Source organism: Sceloporus undulatus, chromosome 1, assembly GCF_019175285.1.
Source record: "Sceloporus undulatus isolate JIND9_A2432 ecotype Alabama chromosome 1, SceUnd_v1.1, whole genome shotgun sequence".
Classification (NCBI taxonomy): domain Eukaryota; kingdom Metazoa; phylum Chordata; class Lepidosauria; order Squamata; family Phrynosomatidae; genus Sceloporus; species Sceloporus undulatus.
The window spans coordinates 64,464,667-64,483,688 of NC_056522.1; the positions used below are offsets into that span (position 1 = coordinate 64,464,667).

The following is a 19,022-nucleotide window of genomic DNA, read 5'->3' on the forward strand; positions in this document are numbered from 1 at the left end:
TTCATAAACTAATGTTGCAGATACCAACAATCTGATTATAGCTATCCTGAAGCAAATTTCTGTTTATCTATTATGAATATGCCTATAATATTGTGGCAAAGCTTTTAAAGAGTACTTCTCTAACTTAATGCTATCCAATTCAATATAATATTCATACCCAGCATGCATGAGTCTTATGACACAGAGATCAAAATCTGTGGTTCTGACGATTAACTAAAGTATACTTGTAAAGTAAAATAAAACACACTTGAGAAGAATTGTACAGGATTAAAAAGCCACAATATACAATCTTATTTTTTAGTAGATAACTTAGAAACAGTATTAATTCAGTGAAGAGTTGTCTTTTCAAAATTTTCAGGTTATGGGAGATACCTTGCTGTTATCCTCAGTCTTCCAGTTTTCCCGGAAGATTAGACAATCTATAGATAAAACAGCTGGTAAAATTAGGTAAGCTGTGCTTTTTATCAAAATAATACTCTGGCAAAAGTTGTTATGAAAAAAAAAATAGCTTTTGCTTTGACTGCTGCCCATGTCCCACTAAAATAGGTGGGCTATGTTCATTGTTTGATAGAAATAGATTGATCCTGCTTATCTTTAGAAAACTAACTTGCATACTTCAGCATAGCATATTATGATGTCCAGTGGGGAAAACAGTTCCTTAACATTAGTGGTAAATTATGAAAGCCCACAATTCATTATCTTGAATTTCTTTCAGAAGTATTTAAAAAAAAAACTTTTTGGGTGATTTCATCAAGTATTCTAAGTTCTATGCATGGATATCTAATTTGCATAGGCACAACAAGCACAAGACACAAAAATCCAATATTAAAACCCCAAATTACATAATTGATTTACATATGACATAGTCTGAGCCAACACATACACTTTTTTCTACCTAATCCTTATTTAGAGTATTCAAAAGCAGAGTAGAAACAGTAGATGCATTTGAGTGGGCAGCTGATTTTTTTTCTCCTTCCACATGCACAGAACTGTTATCTTAATCAGAACTAGTTCAGAGTGGTTGCATATGCATGCCTTGTTACATACATAACAAGATGCTGTTGCATTTTTCAGAAAGTAGTAAACAATTTTTTTTCTATTCCTATTAGACTAAATGGGGATTATAATGTACTGGTAATCAAGAAAAATATGAAGGAAAGAATTTAGAGTTCTCCTGCTTTGCTAACACCTGTGTTTTAATTAGACTTTTCACTTCACAGTGTGAATTTAATAACTTCCTCTTCTATTAATAACATAGTTGTACTTAAAAAAAAAAAAAAAAAGTAGCTACGCTAGTCTCTTGCAGCATAAAGACAAGGTAGAGGTGGATATTGCTAAAATAAAAACCAGTTAGTCTTAAAAGTGCTGCTACATTCCTTCTTTTTCCCCCTCTTCCTCCCTTACTTTTTTTTATTCCTATTCATTTCTCAGGTTATGTGACAGTTGTTTACTTTAATCTTCAACTTGGTTCTACAGTTGGCCTTTCTTATACATTGTTTTTTTTATACATGGATTCAGGCATCCACGGTTTGAAAATGTTCAAAAAAAGTATAAATTTCAAATATCAAACCTTGATTTTCCATTTTTTTATAAGGGATACCATTTTGCTATGTCATTATATTTAACAGGACTTAAGCATACACAGGCCTGTTACAGACAGCCAAAGCTTCGAGTCACAGTGGAGGTATGGGTGTTCAATGATGCATGCGTCCTAAGAGTCCAGAAGCACACCAAGCCACCTCCAGTTCTTAGGGCTGAGCGTGGGGTTGGTGTGACTTCTGGACTCTTAGGGCACATGCATCATTGAAACACCAAACTTCCACTGTGACTCGAAGCAGCTTTATTTTGGCTGTCTGTAACAGGCCACAGATTTTGTTATCCCCGGGGGATCTTGGAATCAAACCCCAGCATATAACAAGGGTCCACTATATTTGGAAATAAAATACTTCTTATATCTGTTTTTCTACCAGGCTTGTTCTATAATCAAAGATTTGCCTCCTCCTTTCATCTGGTCTTGGGTGGTTCTCTTATTCTTGAGATTTTTATCAGCTCTCCCTAGCTACATTTCTGCATTAATATTTGCCAATTCCTTTGATCATATCTATTTCCTCCTGCTTATTCTCAAACTGCCCTATAACGTACTTGAATTAAAATGGTGCATCTCTTTTCCAAAGTGCAATGTCTTAGTTGATTTTGCAATCCAGAGAGATAGGGTAATACCAAAATTCCTGTGTTCAGATTTAGGACTGAGAAAGAGTGATTTAGTTTAAGGTCATTTACTTTATGGCTAAACTTACTCAAAAGTCAAAAACTTTGAGCATATTGTCTTAAGTACTGTCTGCTTTCAGCTTGGTATCCTGATTTTTAGGATTGCCTGCTCTGCGCAGCTCCCAAGGAGCTATTGGGAACCCATTTGGACCCATGAGCATCTTGGGACTTATCATGTTAATCAGACCCTTACAGAGAGTCTCAGTCCCGGTGACCTCCCTTCACACTGAAATCTGTTACTTTCCTCAAACTGTTTGAAAACCATGCCTTAATGACAGGAACTTCAAATTACCTTTTCCTGATTTGTAGTATACATTCTAGCTGAACCTCTCTCACTGTAGTCTTAAACAGCCCACACACATTTTATTTTAATCCTTTTGAGTTTTCATAGAACTTTTTAACCAGTTCCCCCATTTTATACAAGCTTTTGTCTTTTGAAGCCAATTAGAACTTTTTCAGAGCTCCCTTTCATTTTCCTCTTACTTATAAATTAAATTTTATATTTCTGTAATCATTGTTTCTAATTAGTTCAGCCACACTCATATCCCACAGAAGCATTAAGTCCAGGACCACTGGCCCTCAGGTCAATTGTCTATGATTAATTGTTCTAGGTACAGTAATTTGGGATGTCTAGAAATGTTATCTCTTCATTATGACCAGAACCTGCATTTATTCAGTCAGAACGAAGATAGTGAAGGACATGTTTATGATACCTCCCTGATTTCCTGATTTTATTCTTCATCTCAGTATCAATAAGCATACAATTATATAAATTAATCCAAATTTGTAAATAACCAAATTGGATCCACACCCATGCCCTTATTCTTTTTCATCTTTATATACCAAAATCTCTGTTCTGGTTTGATCTTTACTTTCTACTTTTTTCTGTCTGTCTTAAAAATTCTCCTTCTCATGTTTTAGAATGGAATTCTCTCTTTTGTCTACTATATACAAGATGAGATGTAGCTTGAAAGCACTATGTAAAAATAATACTAATAATTATAAAATCCAGCTCCATATTCTCTTTTTTCAGTTGCACCAAGGTTCAAAACAGAAATTCTTCTTTTACTTTGCCAATATTTCCATTCTTCAGTTTCCAAAGGATGTGGAAAATGTCAAGTTAGGAAAGAATTTTGAATTTCTAGATCTGCCTTCCTCTGTGTGTGTTTTCAAGAGGCAACTATATAGGGTAAATTGTTGAGGTTTTTTTCTCACAGGGAGGAGTTGAGGTTTTTAAACTATTCATGAATTGTTGTTTTAGTCTGTTTTAAATGTTTTTGTTTGTTTTTTATCCATTGTACACCACTTCAGAAGTCCTGTTGGGTTGAGAAGCCCTAGACTAATGCTTCAAAGGGGAAAAAAAGACACTGAAAATTCCATTCTAAAACTGGAATAAGATAATTTTGAGAGAGAGAGAGAGAGATAGTAGGGTTATAAATCTTCATTTATTTCATTCTCACAGGAACAAAAAATAAGGAATTCAGGTGTTTTCTCTTAGCTGGGCAAAAAGAATTTTTGAGCTTTTAAAAAATAATTTCCCTATCACAGGGCTATTTTTTCAGATTTTGTTCAGAAATTATAATTTCCATGCAGAAATGTTTTCTGCAAAGAAAAGAGTGTGCTTTGCACAAAATACCTTATGCTCTGTGCAAAAAATAATGTTTTGTTTTTTATATATTTGAAATTTTCTCAAAAAGTCCCCAAATATGATTATTGAACACTTTTCGCTTAGGACTTTTCAATGTGTCAAGATACTCCATAAAACAAATGGCCAACTGTAATGAGATGTTTAATATTTTGGAACATTTTGCAAAATAAATAAATAAATAAATAAATAAAATCTGTATACAAAAAATTGGTTGAGATACCCTTTCTTATCAGTTACAAGAAAATTTGAAACTACCTCAGTGAAAGTGGCCTGGTTTATTTTCATTGGTTTATGGAAGTATGTATGTTTCTACAGTAAGGCCCATATAATTAATCTGTTGTCATTGTGTACAGAATATTATTTAAGGATAAAGACCGGAACTGGGAAGACATTGAAAAGAAACTGCGAGCTGAGAGTGACATCCCAATTGTAAAGACATCAAGCATGGTATGATGATATAATATCTTTTACTCTTAGATAGATATTGTTGAAAAAAGGAATGGGCTCCTCAGGATTTGTTTAGGATTTAAGAAAGTAGATTTTGAATACTTTATATCTAAAAATATCTTTTCATCAAAAGATTTTTTAATGACAATTCAAAAAGTACAGATATCCCTCAGTTAACAAAATAGATACTTTCTTGCCCAATTCAGTTGGCCCTTCTTATACACAGATTTTTTTATACACAAATTCAAGCATACACGATTTGAAAATGTTCAAAAAAAGTATAAATTTCAAATATCAAACCTTGATTTTCCATTTTTTATAAGGGACTTGATCATACACAAATTTTGTTATACATGGAGGATCTTGGGATCAAACCCCAACGTATAACAAGGGTCCACTGTACTTATTTAACAGAATATGTGGTACTAGAGGCACAAATATCATGGAAAGGATAGGGATAGGTTGTTACACTACAAAAAAGAGCAGCAGCTCAGCATGCCTGAACAAACTTTTTATTTGGAACTAATAATATACACATGTGAAATGAAACAGTCAAATCTGGTAAACTTTGCATAAATAAGCAAAATGCTTCGAGCCTTCTAAACATTACATGAAAGCTTGTTCCAAAATGTATTCACAGATGATCTTTCCTTTCATGAAATTCTACTTTTCTTTGAATTTTCACTTTGGTAACTAGACTTCTAGATCAGTGCTTCCCCCCCTCCCAAACATACTGGCAGTAGCTGGTGAGGCGGGCTTATCTCTCTCTAATTTGTTTCTGGAGATAGCTCAACTTTATCTTACCTGCAGTAATTAGGCACATAAATGACTTTAGCAGATTTTATTAAATTAGAATCTTGTTCTTTCCCAATTCAAGCTTTGATTATTGCATTTTTTACTATGGGCATGCTGCTGCAACCTGATACCCGTAGTCTGTTTTCACCAGTCCTCTTTTGCCATCTCCTCAATGCCAATACTGCCAAAAAAATCTAGCTGGACAGAGGGCAAGGATAAAAAGGGAGAGGCTTGGGCAGGGCTTGGAAACCCTCTGTAAAAAAAAACCCTCACTATCAAGGGTGTGTGTGTGTGTGTGTGTGTGTGTGTACTTAAACAGTATCTAGGGATGGCCATATAAATACATAATTTTACTAATAAATTGAACATATGCATTATAGAGTCAGCTGAAGCCGCGCTACAATTAAATGAATGGTGCATGTGCTGCACTGCGTGAACACACCCCATTGTTTACAAGGGGGCATGAGCATACATGGTTTTTTTCGGGGGGGGGGGGGATCCGAAACAGATCCCCCACATAAGGGAAGGGCTGATTGTAGATAACCATCTGGATAACTATGACCATTTATATAGTATAGAACAGGGGTGTCAATAGGAGGTGCAGACTGCACTGAGTGAATACCCTAAGGAGGGAAATGGGCTCTGGTATTCAACTACAGTCATCCCTCCATATTTGCGGCTTTGATATTTGCGGCTTTGATTATTCACGGATTTCATTAATGTGTTCTCTCTAGGACTGTCTAGGTCCTCCAGTGCAACTCTGTGGTCAACTTTAACTAAAAGTTGCACTGAAAGACCATTTGTAGCTACTCCAGTGCCATTCTATGGTCAGTGTATGTTGGACATTGACCACAGAGTTGCACTGGAGGACCTAGAGATTCCTAGAGAGGTGTCCTCTCAGGCAAAAACAGTGTTTTTGTTATTTGCGGGTTTTCCATATTCACGGGGGTCTTGTTCCCCTAACCCTAGCAAATATGGAGGGACAACTGTATATTCATAACCCCAGGGCTCAGCAGAAGAGAATGCATGATTGGGGTGAGGCTCAATAGGCAGAGAAAAGGAGAGCCCTGAGGGTTTTTTTTAATCTTTAGAAACATCAAATCTTACCAAATTTTCACTTTAACCACATGAAACTAAGTAAATGTAAATACATTTAGGCAGTGCTTATGATATTGTACTATGAAGGTAAAATTTTAATTTTGCTAGTTGTTCATTTCACAACTGCTTTATTTAGTAGTATAAAGGAATTATGATTTATGAGCAACTTCAGTACAAAAAAACATTACTAAGGTTTCTATATGATGAAGTATGGGAGGAGTTCAATGGATGGGGTGACATCATGAGTTACTGCACCAAGTGATACCAGTCCCAGTGACGTCACTGCTACAGACCACATTGAACCACAGATATATCCCTAACTTGGGCAGCAGTTTCCACAGCAGTGTTACATTGAATATCAAACAGACTTCCCAAAGCCAGTGTTCAGTCACAAAGTATGTGCTTCCCCCTAATTTAGAACTACCGATAACAGCAGGGAAAGGGGTTATCAATATAGGGGTGGCAGTTTGGATAAAATGTGAAAGATGCATAATCAGCATCAGCTGTAGGATCCATTAGATTGGGGAAGTAATGCAGAGTACCATTTTTAGCTGAACATCACAAACAGAAGTCAGGTTCCATAGGATTATAGGTTTGTGTGGGACAGAAAATGCCACAAAAGTGCCTATGGGGAGATCCAGGAGATTTTGGGGTAGGTGAGGGAAGCCTAGAGACCACAAAAACCCTTAGGGCAGACCATGGACCTCACAGTTCCTTGTGCCAAGTTAAAATGAGGGAAACAGGAAGCCTTGAATTTTGTTGGGATCGTGTGCTGGAAGGGTGGTGGGTGAGTCAGTAATATAAAGAGGAATTGCTAACTCTTCCTTCCAGTGGCAGAACTCTGATGTAATTTAGGGCCCTGTTGATTTTTTAAGTTAAAAAAAAAACCTGGGGAAGTTTAAGCTTTTATCTTGACTTGCTTGCACAGAGATTAAATTTCTTCAAATGCCATGTGATTTCTCCAAAATAAATAGTTAAACCAGGATAGGCAAAATGAAGCTCTCTAAACTTTTTTTTTTTTTACTACAACTCCAGTATGACTGAATCAGCATGGCCAATAGTCAGGGACTGTGGAAGTTGTAGTTCAAAAACTGTGGCAGGCATGTGGCTGTCTGCCTCTGTGAAAGAATATTAATTTAAACCCTTCGAATTTTTCCTATAAAGACACCTTTTGTGTAATTTTTTTAAAAAGACATCTCTTTTCTCTTGGGTGTATTTATCGTGTATTTCTTTTATTTAAGCAAACAATAGATAGTATTTATCATATGTAAAATGTTTCTTAATGGAATTTTCTTAATGGAAACAAATAAAACTTTCAATTGTGTTCCTCCAGGAAATATCATCTATATTGCAAGAACTGAAGAGAGTTGAAAAACAGCTGCAAGGTACTTAATGATTTTAACATATGTTGCTAAAAGAGCTGTCAGAATAGCAATCAACAGAGTCAGACATGTTCTTTAATTAATTTTTAGATTTTTTTAATATTTTTAATTGCAATTTAAATTATAGTGGGTTGATAGTAGGAATCAGGACAGAGGAAGAATGAAAACATTGTCCAATTTTAAGACATTCTCTTTCTTTTCCCAAGTTTTGGCCTTAAAAAATAAAGCAGGTTGCTTTCTATGCTCTTGTCTTCACTATACAAACACAGTGTCTCTTCCAATAGATGACTGCATAGGTGGGAAGGTTCTCCCCAACTCCATGTGTTACTGCTGTGGAAGAAGCATGATTCTAGAACTTCCTGAAATAGTGTCAACTAGGCAGGCCAGGTGGCTCTCACATTGCTTCTGCCAGAGTAGACTTGCTTTTAAAAAACAAAAACAAAACAAAATAACTCAGCTGGTTTGAGGGACAACCATACTGTTAGGCAGAGTGAAGCAGCCACAGCCAACTCAGTCAGCAGATTTTGGGTCTCTCATGAGGGCAGCAAATTACTAGTTATTTAACGTGTTTTTACCACCAGAAAAAGGAAGAAGTCCTTGTGGGACTTTTCACCACATGAGAAATCTAAACATTTAGACATTTAGATATTGGAGTCAGATTCATAAGAGAACTCACAAAAGTTTGGAGAGGCTGGAGAATCAATTACAGTGAAAAAGAGGAGTCTTCCAAGATTGAAATGGAGAAAGATTGTAGATTGTTGGAAGCTATATAGACATAGTTTGAAAAAAGTTCTGCACACTTTAGATTTAGTTGCCAATCCAAATGTCATTCAGCCAGAAAATGATCAGAGACACAGGCAACAGAGTAGCATCAGTACTAAAGATTCCAGGGATCCCACTACTAGATATGATTAAAGAGCTGATAGATCTGGACTGGGAGGCCCCATTAAACATAAAGATATTATTGGAAAACAGCCAGAAGCTCTGTACAAATATAAAGAAGGTTATGGATTATCTGGCACACTAGTGGGTGGTCCAATTTCAGCACTGATTTCTCATGCAGTAATCCCTAGGGAAGGTGATACCACCATAGTGGTGATGGATGAGTGTAGAACAGAGGCAGGGTTGAAGAAGGCTTGTGAAGCCTCAAAGCTGTCCTTACATTCTACAATTGCTGCCTCTATGTGTCTTAGAGAACAACAAATTCTTGAATCCTAGAACATTAGTATGAGTTCCTCGTACAAGGTAGTAAAAGGATACAGATAGTCCTGCTGTTTGTAGCAGATACAGGACACAATGTAGCTGCTTTTGTAGTAAGAGGCATTACAGCCACTGCGCTAACCAGAAGATCTGTCTGGTTCCATCATAGAATCATAGAGTTGGAAGAGACCACAAGAGCCATCCAGTCCAACCCCCTGCCATGCAGGAAATCCAAATCAAAGCATCCCCAATAGATGGTCATCCGACCTTTGCTTAAAGCCTCTGCTCACTGGGAGGCTAAACAAAAATCAAGGTCACGTTTAGCATACATGCCATTCACAGGACATTTACAGTTTGGAGTGACAGTCTTAGAGATGTTGGTGGTTTGAAGACCGCCCCTTTCCCCGATGGATCGGGGCCTCAGCTGCCACAGCAGCAGCCCTGAGGCCCCGATCCGCCGCTTTTCCAGGCCACAGGGAAGCGGCAAAAGGCTGCTTCCCCGTGACCTAGAAAGGGATGTCCTTGGGGCTTCAAGCCCCAAGGACACCCTAACACATCGAGGAAAGGGAGAAAGGGGCCACTAGGCCCCTTTCTCCTTTGTGTCACTGGCGCAGCCGTGTAAAGGCTGCGCCAGCGACACAAAACCAAGAAGGAGCTCCAAAATGGAGCTCCTTCTGGCGCTGCAGAAAGGACACCACAGGCGTCCTTCCGTGGCACCAGGACGTCATGTCCACGCCGCTCCATTTGGAGGTGGTGCAGCCGTGACGTCGTAATGGCGGCGCCCATGTGGACAGGGCACCGCCATTTTGTACGTACTCTGTACATACTAGGGTTGGGGGGTCTAAAAGAGACTCCCCTAAGCAACCCTAGTACGTATGGAGTACGTACGAAACAGCCCATTTGTAAAGTGGAGAGCAGGGATAAGAAAAATTGTAGTTAGGACTACAATCCAAAGAAAGAAATCAGAAAGGAAGTTATTCAGAAACAACTATTATACCTTTCAAGGAGGTAGAGGTAATGCAAGACAAAGTGGGGCTAGGTTTAGAAGATCACAGTGGGGCAGATCAGACTTCTTGCAGGCCAGTAATATTGACAGAAAAAAAAAAACAATTACAGCAATTGGAAGGCTTTTGCATTTCAGTTGACTAAGGACACAGGCAACAACAGGTTAAATCAGATTGTCACTCAGGGTTGTTTATCCGGAAACCGAGAGGCAGATACCTTCCATCAGTGGTACCAAAAAGACATGATAGAATAAAAAAATTGTAAGAAAAAGAAACAGACCACCTTCTGCAGATTGTACTCCATTGCCATGGTACTCCATTCTCAAGAGATTCAAATGGGTATGTGCAAGCCTTTTTACAGTATTCAAAAACAATGTATCTTCCAGACCAGTTTTGGATCTCAGATATTTTAATACTTTGCTACAGTATCAGAGATTCAAACTGTTGACATTCCAAAGTGTCAGAGAAAATTTGCAGGAAAGCAGTTGGATAGTTGTAATTGATTTCAAAGAAGCATACTTGTGCATTCTGATACATCCAATTTGCAGGAGGTAATTGAGGTTCCACTTCTAAGCTTATATTATTAATCCAAGGTTCTTCTCTTCAGTCTTGTGTCAGGACTCTGGGTTTTTATCAAGGTGTTGGCCCCATTGGTGGCACACCTCAAACAACAGAGTTCAAATATTCCCATATATGGATGACATACTGCTGAAAGGGGGATGCAGGGACAAAATAGAAAGCAACTTGAGGAATACTGCACGCCTGCGTCATACAGGGGCATGCCATATGTGGCTTTCATCTTACTTTGAAAGCTGTGCGACAAAGAATCAATGGTGGGCATGCCTGTGGTGTGTGCGCTGTGCCTCACTGCATGCGCAAGCCCCATTAGTTTCAATGGGGCTGAAACACACATGGAATCTGCCTTACACGATGGGGTCCAGAACAGATCCCTGCATAAGGCAAAGGTGCCCTGTACTATAGAAGCGCTTCAAAAGTATGATTTTCTATTGAATTTAAAGAAGAGTTATCTTCAGTCAAGACACATTTAGGGGCATACATAGGCCCGGTATAGACAGGACTATTGGGTGCCCTCGTCACATGCTAGGGATTGGCTGAGGGTGCTCCACCCACATGTGCCTCAACCCTAGCCCGTGACAAGGGCGTAACAATGGTGGCACCCTATACAGATGGGTGCCGCCATTGTTACGTGCAAGATGCCTAGCATCCACACGTCGTGGCGCCATTATGACCGTGAGTGCATCATTGGCGCACTACAGCATAATAATTGCGCTGCAAGAAGAACCTGCTTTTTGCGGGTTCTTTTTGCTCCATCCCACAGTCTGGAGGCTGCGAATTCCCCGTGGAGCAAAACTAGGCACCGGCAGACCATTCTTTTGGGGCGGTCTGTACCGGGCTATAGACAGCAAAAAGTGATGTATGTATCTATTTCAGGGGAGAACAAAAATTGATATCAGAGTTCAGGGGAACTCATGCTGCTGGTGAAAGTCATAAGTCTCCTAGTTGTAACAATATATTTGGTTTCCTGAGTAAGACTGCATATAAGAATGTTACTGCAAGTTTTGAGACCATATTGATTTGTAATAGCTAATAATTGTTGCTATACAGTATGCTTACCTGTAACTCTAAGGAAAGAATTAGGCTCATGGATCAAGCAGAAATGCTTGGACAGAGGTGTACTTTTCACACCACCAAAACAATTGTGATCACAACAGGTGCGAGTCTCTCTGGCTGGGAATTCACTGCAAGGGCCCATCCATCCAAGAGGCATGGACTGGATTGGAGTTAACATACAACATAAATTATTTAGAAGGGAAGGCAATGAGACTGGCACTGCTGGTGTTTGCTTACAGCAGAAAAGACAGGAGCATTCAGATTTCAACAGACAACACGTTTGTAAAATCATACATCTGCAAATGAGGAGGTTAGTTCTTCTGATCAGGAGGCAGACTGACTCCTCCAGTGGGAAGAGAATGCAGTGAAGTCAATTACATATGTTTATTTGAAAGGTTCACTGAATGTGAAAGCAAATTACTTGAGCAGGCACAATATTCAGCAGGGAGAAGGGTCTCTCAATCAGGACGTTTTTCAACAATTAGACATCTACTACAGCCCATTCCAAGTGAATTTATTCACCTCTAAAAGGAATTTCATATTAAAATAATATTTTTCATTAGATGGAAGTGGAAGTGTAAAGAAGCATGACATCTTAGTGACATCATGGCAATCAGGCATACTATTTGTTTTCCTGTCAATACCAATGATATAAAGAGTGCTAACAAAGATGTTTGGAAAAGACTACAGTGATGTTAAAACACCATTTTGGCCAAGACACTTTTGGTTTCCACTTCTGGTTCAGATGTCAATTAAAAAATATTGGCATCTGCCAAGCCCACCAGATCTACCTCACCATGTGCCAGTTTTGCACCACAACCCAAGCTGGTTATGACTGAGCACATGGATATTGAGAGGCAGTAACTGAGTCATCAAGGGTATTCTGACTGTGTTGTGAATACAATTTTGGCATCAAGGAAATCATCCATTCAAAGGATTTATGACATGTCATGGAAAGCCTTCCTTGATTGATGTCAGTCTCATGAAATACAATTACATGAAGTACAAGTCAGCTATGTGTTAAGATTTTTACAGGTAGGTGCAAAGAAATACCTTTAATAGATAGGTAGTAGTATTGTGCACAGTAATAAATCCAGATGATTGTGCCTTATCTACACATCTTCATGCTAAAAGGTTTTTGAGGGGTGCAGCCTTCTGAGCTCCCCCCTACCTTGCATAGGTTCCCAACAAGGAACTTAAAGTTAGTGCTGAACAGATTAACAAGTCCACAGTTTCAGTCCTCTTTCAGACTGCTAACATTTAAGGTAGTTTTCTTAGGGGTGAAGCAGGTTGGCAGCTTGGAGTAGCCTCTGGCTGTTCCGGCCCTGCCAATCAGCCAGGAACTCTGACAGCAGGCTGACACTGCAGTGGTACCAAATAGGCCACCTGAAAGGAGCTTTTTCCACACTCCTTTTTCTGGTGGCTTCAAGCCGCTTTAGATGACCCCAGAGCTGCTTCCAGTCAGTTCACTGGCACACATCATCTGCACCCACCACCCCAAGTCCATTGGTTGAAAGTATGAAAAAGTGCCAAGGCCCTAAAATGTATGGCTACATCCAACCCAATTTTTATCAACTAGTGCTACCTATGTTTTATCAGCTCCTCTGGAGGATGTCTGTGATGAAATTAGATATGACATTATAAATTAGATAAATACAAAATGAGCATGCAGTCTTTGTGCAAACAATCCTGCAGTCAGTGATGAAGTGGAAGGCAGCTATGCTCACTCAGATAGAGGAGGCTTGGATACCCAAGCTGTGCCTGCTTGGGTAGAAGAGGCTTGGGAGGAAATGGATTGCAGCTCAGACCTGTTGAAGATTGAACATTCACAGTAAGTACCGAACTCTCACTCTCTATGCATTCCAGAATGGTCCATCTTCGGTAGGCCTAAGGTGCAATCCATTCCCTCCCACACTGGCTGCAAAATAAATAAGATTAAAAAAATAAAAAAGATAGAACAAGCAAAGGTTATTAAAATAGGTACGCACATAAACAGGTGTCTAAGGCCCTGCACAAGCCAGCACTTTGGGCCAACTGGGGGGGGCGGAGTCGGGGCGTAGCGTCTCCATGATGTACACCCCAGCTCCGCCCCCAGGGCACCATGGCACCACACACCACTCCACATGGCGCACAGTGTCACAGTTCTCCTCTGGCACTGCGTCCATATGACACAGCACCAAAGGAGTGCCGTATAGCCACGGCACTCCTCACGCCCTGGAAAGGCTGGATCAGGGCAGTGGCATGTGGTTGCCGCGGTCCCAATCCAACTGAAACAAGGGCGGCTCCATGCCATCCCTTCAGGGTTGTCTGAACAAGAAGACAAGGTTGAGAAAGAAAATGAAACAAAGCGAGGGGAGTCAACAAAAATAACAGAAAAGAACTTGGGCTTTGGACTCCTGCTTCATCTGCAGGCACACAGGAATAACCCAACTGTATGTAGATTGTTCATCCAAGAATGAACATTCACAGTAAGTACCACCTCTCAGTTTGCATCCCAGTCAGTTGGCCTGCCTACATTTGTGTTTTTAAGGGGTTGTTTTTGTTTTAAAATCATGAATAACAGTCTTCTGCCTCTATGGACGTTATGCTCTGATAGCTAACTTGTAAATGAGCCAAGCTAAATGTTAATTCAGCTTTGTTTGTTTGTTAATTGGCATAGATGTATTTGAATGAATTACATCTGACTCTGTTTCTTCCTATAAACATTTCCACTGTTTTCTCAGCTGGCATGAGCAGGATCCTTAGACAGAAGTTGTTAGCTCAGATTCCTGTGGTTCTTAGATCTGTTGAAGATGTCCTAAACAAAAACTTAGACCCGCTTATGATTTTATCATTCTAATGTAAATGTTTGTATGAAATAATTCTGCATACCTTTAATCTCGAGACCTATGAAACATCCTCAAGATTTGTAAGACAGCACTCCTGTAATATTTTCACATGCCCTGCTTTTCTCTTTCTATACCCTCCAGCAGAGGTGAGCAACCTCTGGAGGTTAAGGGGCCACACTTATTGCTACAGAGCCCTTTGGTAGATGCAGTTTATGAATGGGGCTACATGTACCTTGTACTCATTCACAAATAAGATTGATGAATGGGGAGAGGGAATTAACATCTCATTCCCAGAAGGTACCCATTGCATATACACTAGCACCCATATCCAAGCTATATAGTCTTTTTTCAAGTATTATTTTCTGTATTTTTGTAGCTTTTGGCCTCATCCCCAAAATCAGAAGGCTGCAGAGCACTGGTATCTTATTTAGACAGAATCTGGCCACTGAAAGAAGAAGAGACAAACAGAACATATATAGCTTCTTTAATTATTTAAAGTAATTATTTACTTTAAAAACAGTAAATAATGTTATACGTGTTAATTCACCAGGTCATTGTGTGGGTGTGGGTGTGCACATATGTGTGTTTAATGATGTAAGTTTTAATCTGGTTTAAATTTTTGATGTTATTTTAACTTTTGTATTTTGTGAATTTGTAACTGTGTAACTACAGGGAGCAACAGCTTCACTGGCTGCTGGCCTGTTTCTGAGAACAATTCAAAGTGCTGGTTTTGACTTATAAAGCCCTACACAGCTCAGGCCCAGGCTATTTGAAGGACCATGTCTCCCTGTACAAGCCCATTAGGGTTTTAATCATCTGAAGATGCCCTGCTCTCTATCCCACCACCTTCTCAGGCCTGTTTGGTGGTAACAAAGGAGAGGGTCTTTTGGGGGGGCTGCTCCCAGACTTTAGAACTCACTCCTGAGAGGCCAGGCTGACCCCATCATTGCTCTTTTTCCAGCAGCAAGTTAAAATATTTTGAGCCACCTGGACTTTACAAACTGTTGAGGCTGCTGTGGCACTGGTTTTGAAGAACCGGTATATGGTTTCATTGTTCTTAATGCATTTAAATATTTTAATTATTTTTATATATAATTATATATTATCTCTGAAGATGCCAGCCACAGATGCTGGCAAAACGTCAGGAAGAAACTCTTCTAGAACATGGTCACATAGCCCAAAAAACCCACAAAAATATTTATATATAATTGTTTAATTGTATATTTTATATTTTCCTTTAACTTTTGTAGTGTTTTTAAAATGTAAAATGTTGTTAACCTCCTTTAGTTCCATTAGTGGGAGAAAGTTGGGATAAAAATGAATGGAACAAGAACAAGAACAACAACTGTTATGCAAGTCAGAGTATTGTTAGTATTTCTTGTTGGTACAGACAGATGTTGGAAAATAGATGCAATTCATAAGTCCATCTAGGCCTTTCAATGATTCCCTTAAAATTGACTAAAGAGAAGCTATGCAAAAATTAATTGTTTCATTGTGCTTGTAGACTTGCTTTCTCACTGAGGTGGCAACTTCTAGTACAACACAATTTTCATGCTCTCACACAGCTAGATGGCAGGGACTCAGTGAAATGTAATTTGGTATTGGCAGACATGAGGACCCCACTATGTTTGTTCTTCAGTTGTTCCTTGGTAATTCTTATTGAAACTGTATAAAAGAAAAGATTGATTTAGAGACTGAAAAAATTAGCAGATGTGTTATGATGCTCTTCTTCACAAAGGGAATGTTGAAAAATACAGGGGCATTGAGAAAATGCTGAGGAACATTTCAATAAGAAAGAATTAAAAAGTAGTTAAAGTAGTTAATACTAGTGCAATTCTTAACAAATAAGGAAACTGATGTTTTGCCAACATTTTTCTCTCTTTGTTCAGTGATAAATTCAATGATTGACCCTGATGGAACATTGGATGCTCTGAGTAATTTGGGATTTGCTGCCTCTGTTCAAGTAGCTCAACCTAAGCAGAAGTCCAGTCCTGTTTCTCAAAGTGCCCAACCTCAGTTGCAGCCAAACTGTCAACCAGAGGCAAGGGCTGTCCGACCAGTCATTGCGTCTGCTTCAAGAGAACTTGGCAATGTAGGATCTGAGCATGATTTCAGTATACATTTTAATAGGTTCAATCCAGATGGAGAAGAGGAAGATCCAACTTTGCGTGAATGACATAAATATTATGAGTACCTTTAGTATTGATTGAATGTGCAAAATTCAATGAGAGTCATAGCATCATTCAGAGTAAAAAAAGAAAAAGCTTGGTAAAAATGCAGTTGTTTTTTTTTATACCAGCTACTTAATTGTGATGTTTTGGATGTCACACACTCCACTTGACTCATTAAGTAAACATTGGTACCAACATAGAAATCAGTATGTGGTATTTTATGGGTTTGACAAGCACTTTGAATCTTTTCCTCCATGGTTTAATTTGTCAAATCAGATTGCAAACAGATGAAAGTCCAACGTTATTAAAATGTCTAGGTCTCCTGTACCAAGGTGACTGTAACTGTATTACTGATCACCAGAAATTCCCAGAAATTATTGAATGTTTAAATTTGATTCTAAGAAGGGTTAACTAAATTAAGATATAGTACATTTGAATACCATGACACAACAATAGAAAAAAAAAAGCAGACTTCACAGTATGTTCATTCTTGCATACCGAAGATTTCAAACTATTGTGATATATACAACTTGATTGCTATGTAAATTGCCTTGGGGTATACAGAGCTCAAATATTATGTTTGCACTAAAAATTTGCTGGGAGTGAAAGGTGAACATATCAGTATCAATAGGGGCAGATGACTCTGTACTCAGAAAAGTGGTCACAGTTTATCTGGGGGGGGGGGGAAAGCATAGTCAAAATGGCATGTGAGTCTGCTTCTGAAAATAATCCATTTAGCCCTTTCTGATCCTGTTCAATATGTCTTTTTTGATGTTGATGAAAATTAAACGTCTTATTGTTTCTGTCCAGATGTTTGGAACAATGAAACCAGTTTAAATGTATAGCTATGTGCATTTATTACCTGAAATCCCTTCTCATGCTTTGTCACCAAGGTCAAACAAATACATTTATGAGTGCTCCTTGAGATGATCATGAGTTGTAAAATTTTCTTCAGAAGATTTGGAGATAGAGTAGTAATAATCTGGCCAATAGGCTGACTCCAGGCATACAAATTGTTCATGTTTTCCTGTAGACCCTCTAGTGAGACTGTCTTATATGTTTATAAAAATTACTGGACGAAAACTGCTAACATAGGCCTTTTGCTTATCCTGCGTAACAGCAAAGCTATTAAAATATCTCATATAAGCCTATTTTATCTTTAAAGTTGTCCCAATAACTTTAACATTTGGAAATAATAATAAAAGATAACCTTGTATTTCCAGAACACTGTAATTTCAAGGTCTTCTGTTAAATGCTACTAATAACTGGAATTTTCCTATGTTTTTGCATCAGTCTATAATGGTTACAAATACAACTTTGAAGCGTTTATGAAATAATCTTTAATATTTCAGCAATAATCTTATGTGTCACTTGTTTAAAAATACTTTTTTCCTGTACATTTTTAAACTGTACAGGATTTTGGAAGTCATGACAAAGTTTGACCAACTAAATATACAGAAACACTTTTTGTAGAGATATAAAAATAAAAAAACCCAGAATTATCCTATTGTATATTGGATTTAATCTTTTTGTTTTAAAATTAAAAACTGACTCTTATCAAACTCTGTATCCCACTCTCTGTTAACAGAGGTCTGAAAAACACTTGTTTACAGGTGTTGTCAGTTTAAACAGATTATGACAAAATGCATGGAGGACAGTGACAAGATTTTGGCCATTGTCATTCTTTCCTTTATTTCATCACTTAAGAGAACAACCACAAACATGCAAGTATGGGAAAATAGGAAATAGTTATGGAAAAAAATAAACATTTAGGCTCTTCACACAGGTCTTTATGCATTTTTTCAGATGTTTACACCTTTTTATGTTCTGTAATAAATGTTTGCATTTACAATGTTCTTATTTGTATGGATGCGTACTCCTTATTTATTTTTTGTTACATATATTATGTATGTTGTTACAGGCATTTACAGCTCCATTTTTAAATAAAGTGTTTCTGGAACTTTATACAATAATTCAGTATACCTGTGTGATTAACTCTGTGAACTACTAAATGTTCATGATGTGTTTTGAATCAAGTTCAATTATCAAGGAAAGATATTTCCACAGTGTACTGTGTGTTTATGTCTGAAAGTCAGTTTTGCTGAATTTTGGACAATGTGTGCAAAGAGCAATAAACCACTTCCTCGTATAATAGGTGTTCCTATAGAGATCTGTAGATGTTAAAAATAATGTACAGGCAGTAATTACACTTGCATGTAAACAAATGCATTCCTTCCTGTGGACGGATTATATTGAGCCGGCTAAAATTTTGTTTAACTACTGGCAAACATGTAGTGTGTTGTGTGAATTTCTGAATTTCTACTGATTCCTCCCAAACAAACCTGTTGCAAGCTGCCAAATATTCAAAACTGTCCCTTAAACCTTTGAGTTCTTTTTTTAGGGCTGCAAAGAGCTGCACAAAGGAGGAGGAGGTGGGGAACCCCTTCTGTAAGCAGAACTCTGCTCAGAATTCTCTGGATTCCAGCCATTATGTAGTTGCGATTGCCAATGAAATGGACAACATGTTATGGGGCAAAACAAAATAGTTA

The 19,022-nt window shown here is 38.3% G+C and overlaps 1 protein-coding gene across 11 annotated transcripts in view; it reads left to right on the forward strand.

Moving 5' to 3' along the window:
- CEP170 (centrosomal protein 170) overlaps positions 1 to 18,438 on the forward strand; it is a 145,415-nt gene extending 126,977 nt beyond the window's left edge. For 10 of the 11 annotated variants that reach the window (XM_042450514.1, XM_042450503.1, XM_042450523.1 and 7 more), the window contains 4 exons: positions 359 to 447; positions 4,270 to 4,363; positions 7,590 to 7,641; positions 16,192 to 18,438. In XM_042450514.1, coding sequence (XP_042306448.1) covers positions 359 to 447; positions 4,270 to 4,363; positions 7,590 to 7,641; positions 16,192 to 16,478 — 522 coding nt within the window. In that variant the 3' untranslated portion in view covers positions 16,479 to 18,438. Of the gene's footprint in view, positions 1 to 358; positions 448 to 4,269; positions 4,364 to 7,589; positions 7,642 to 16,191 lie in introns of those variants that run through there. The other variant, XR_006102065.1, reaches the window with a different exon arrangement.
- The last annotated feature ends 584 nt before the right edge of the window (positions 18,439 to 19,022 follow it).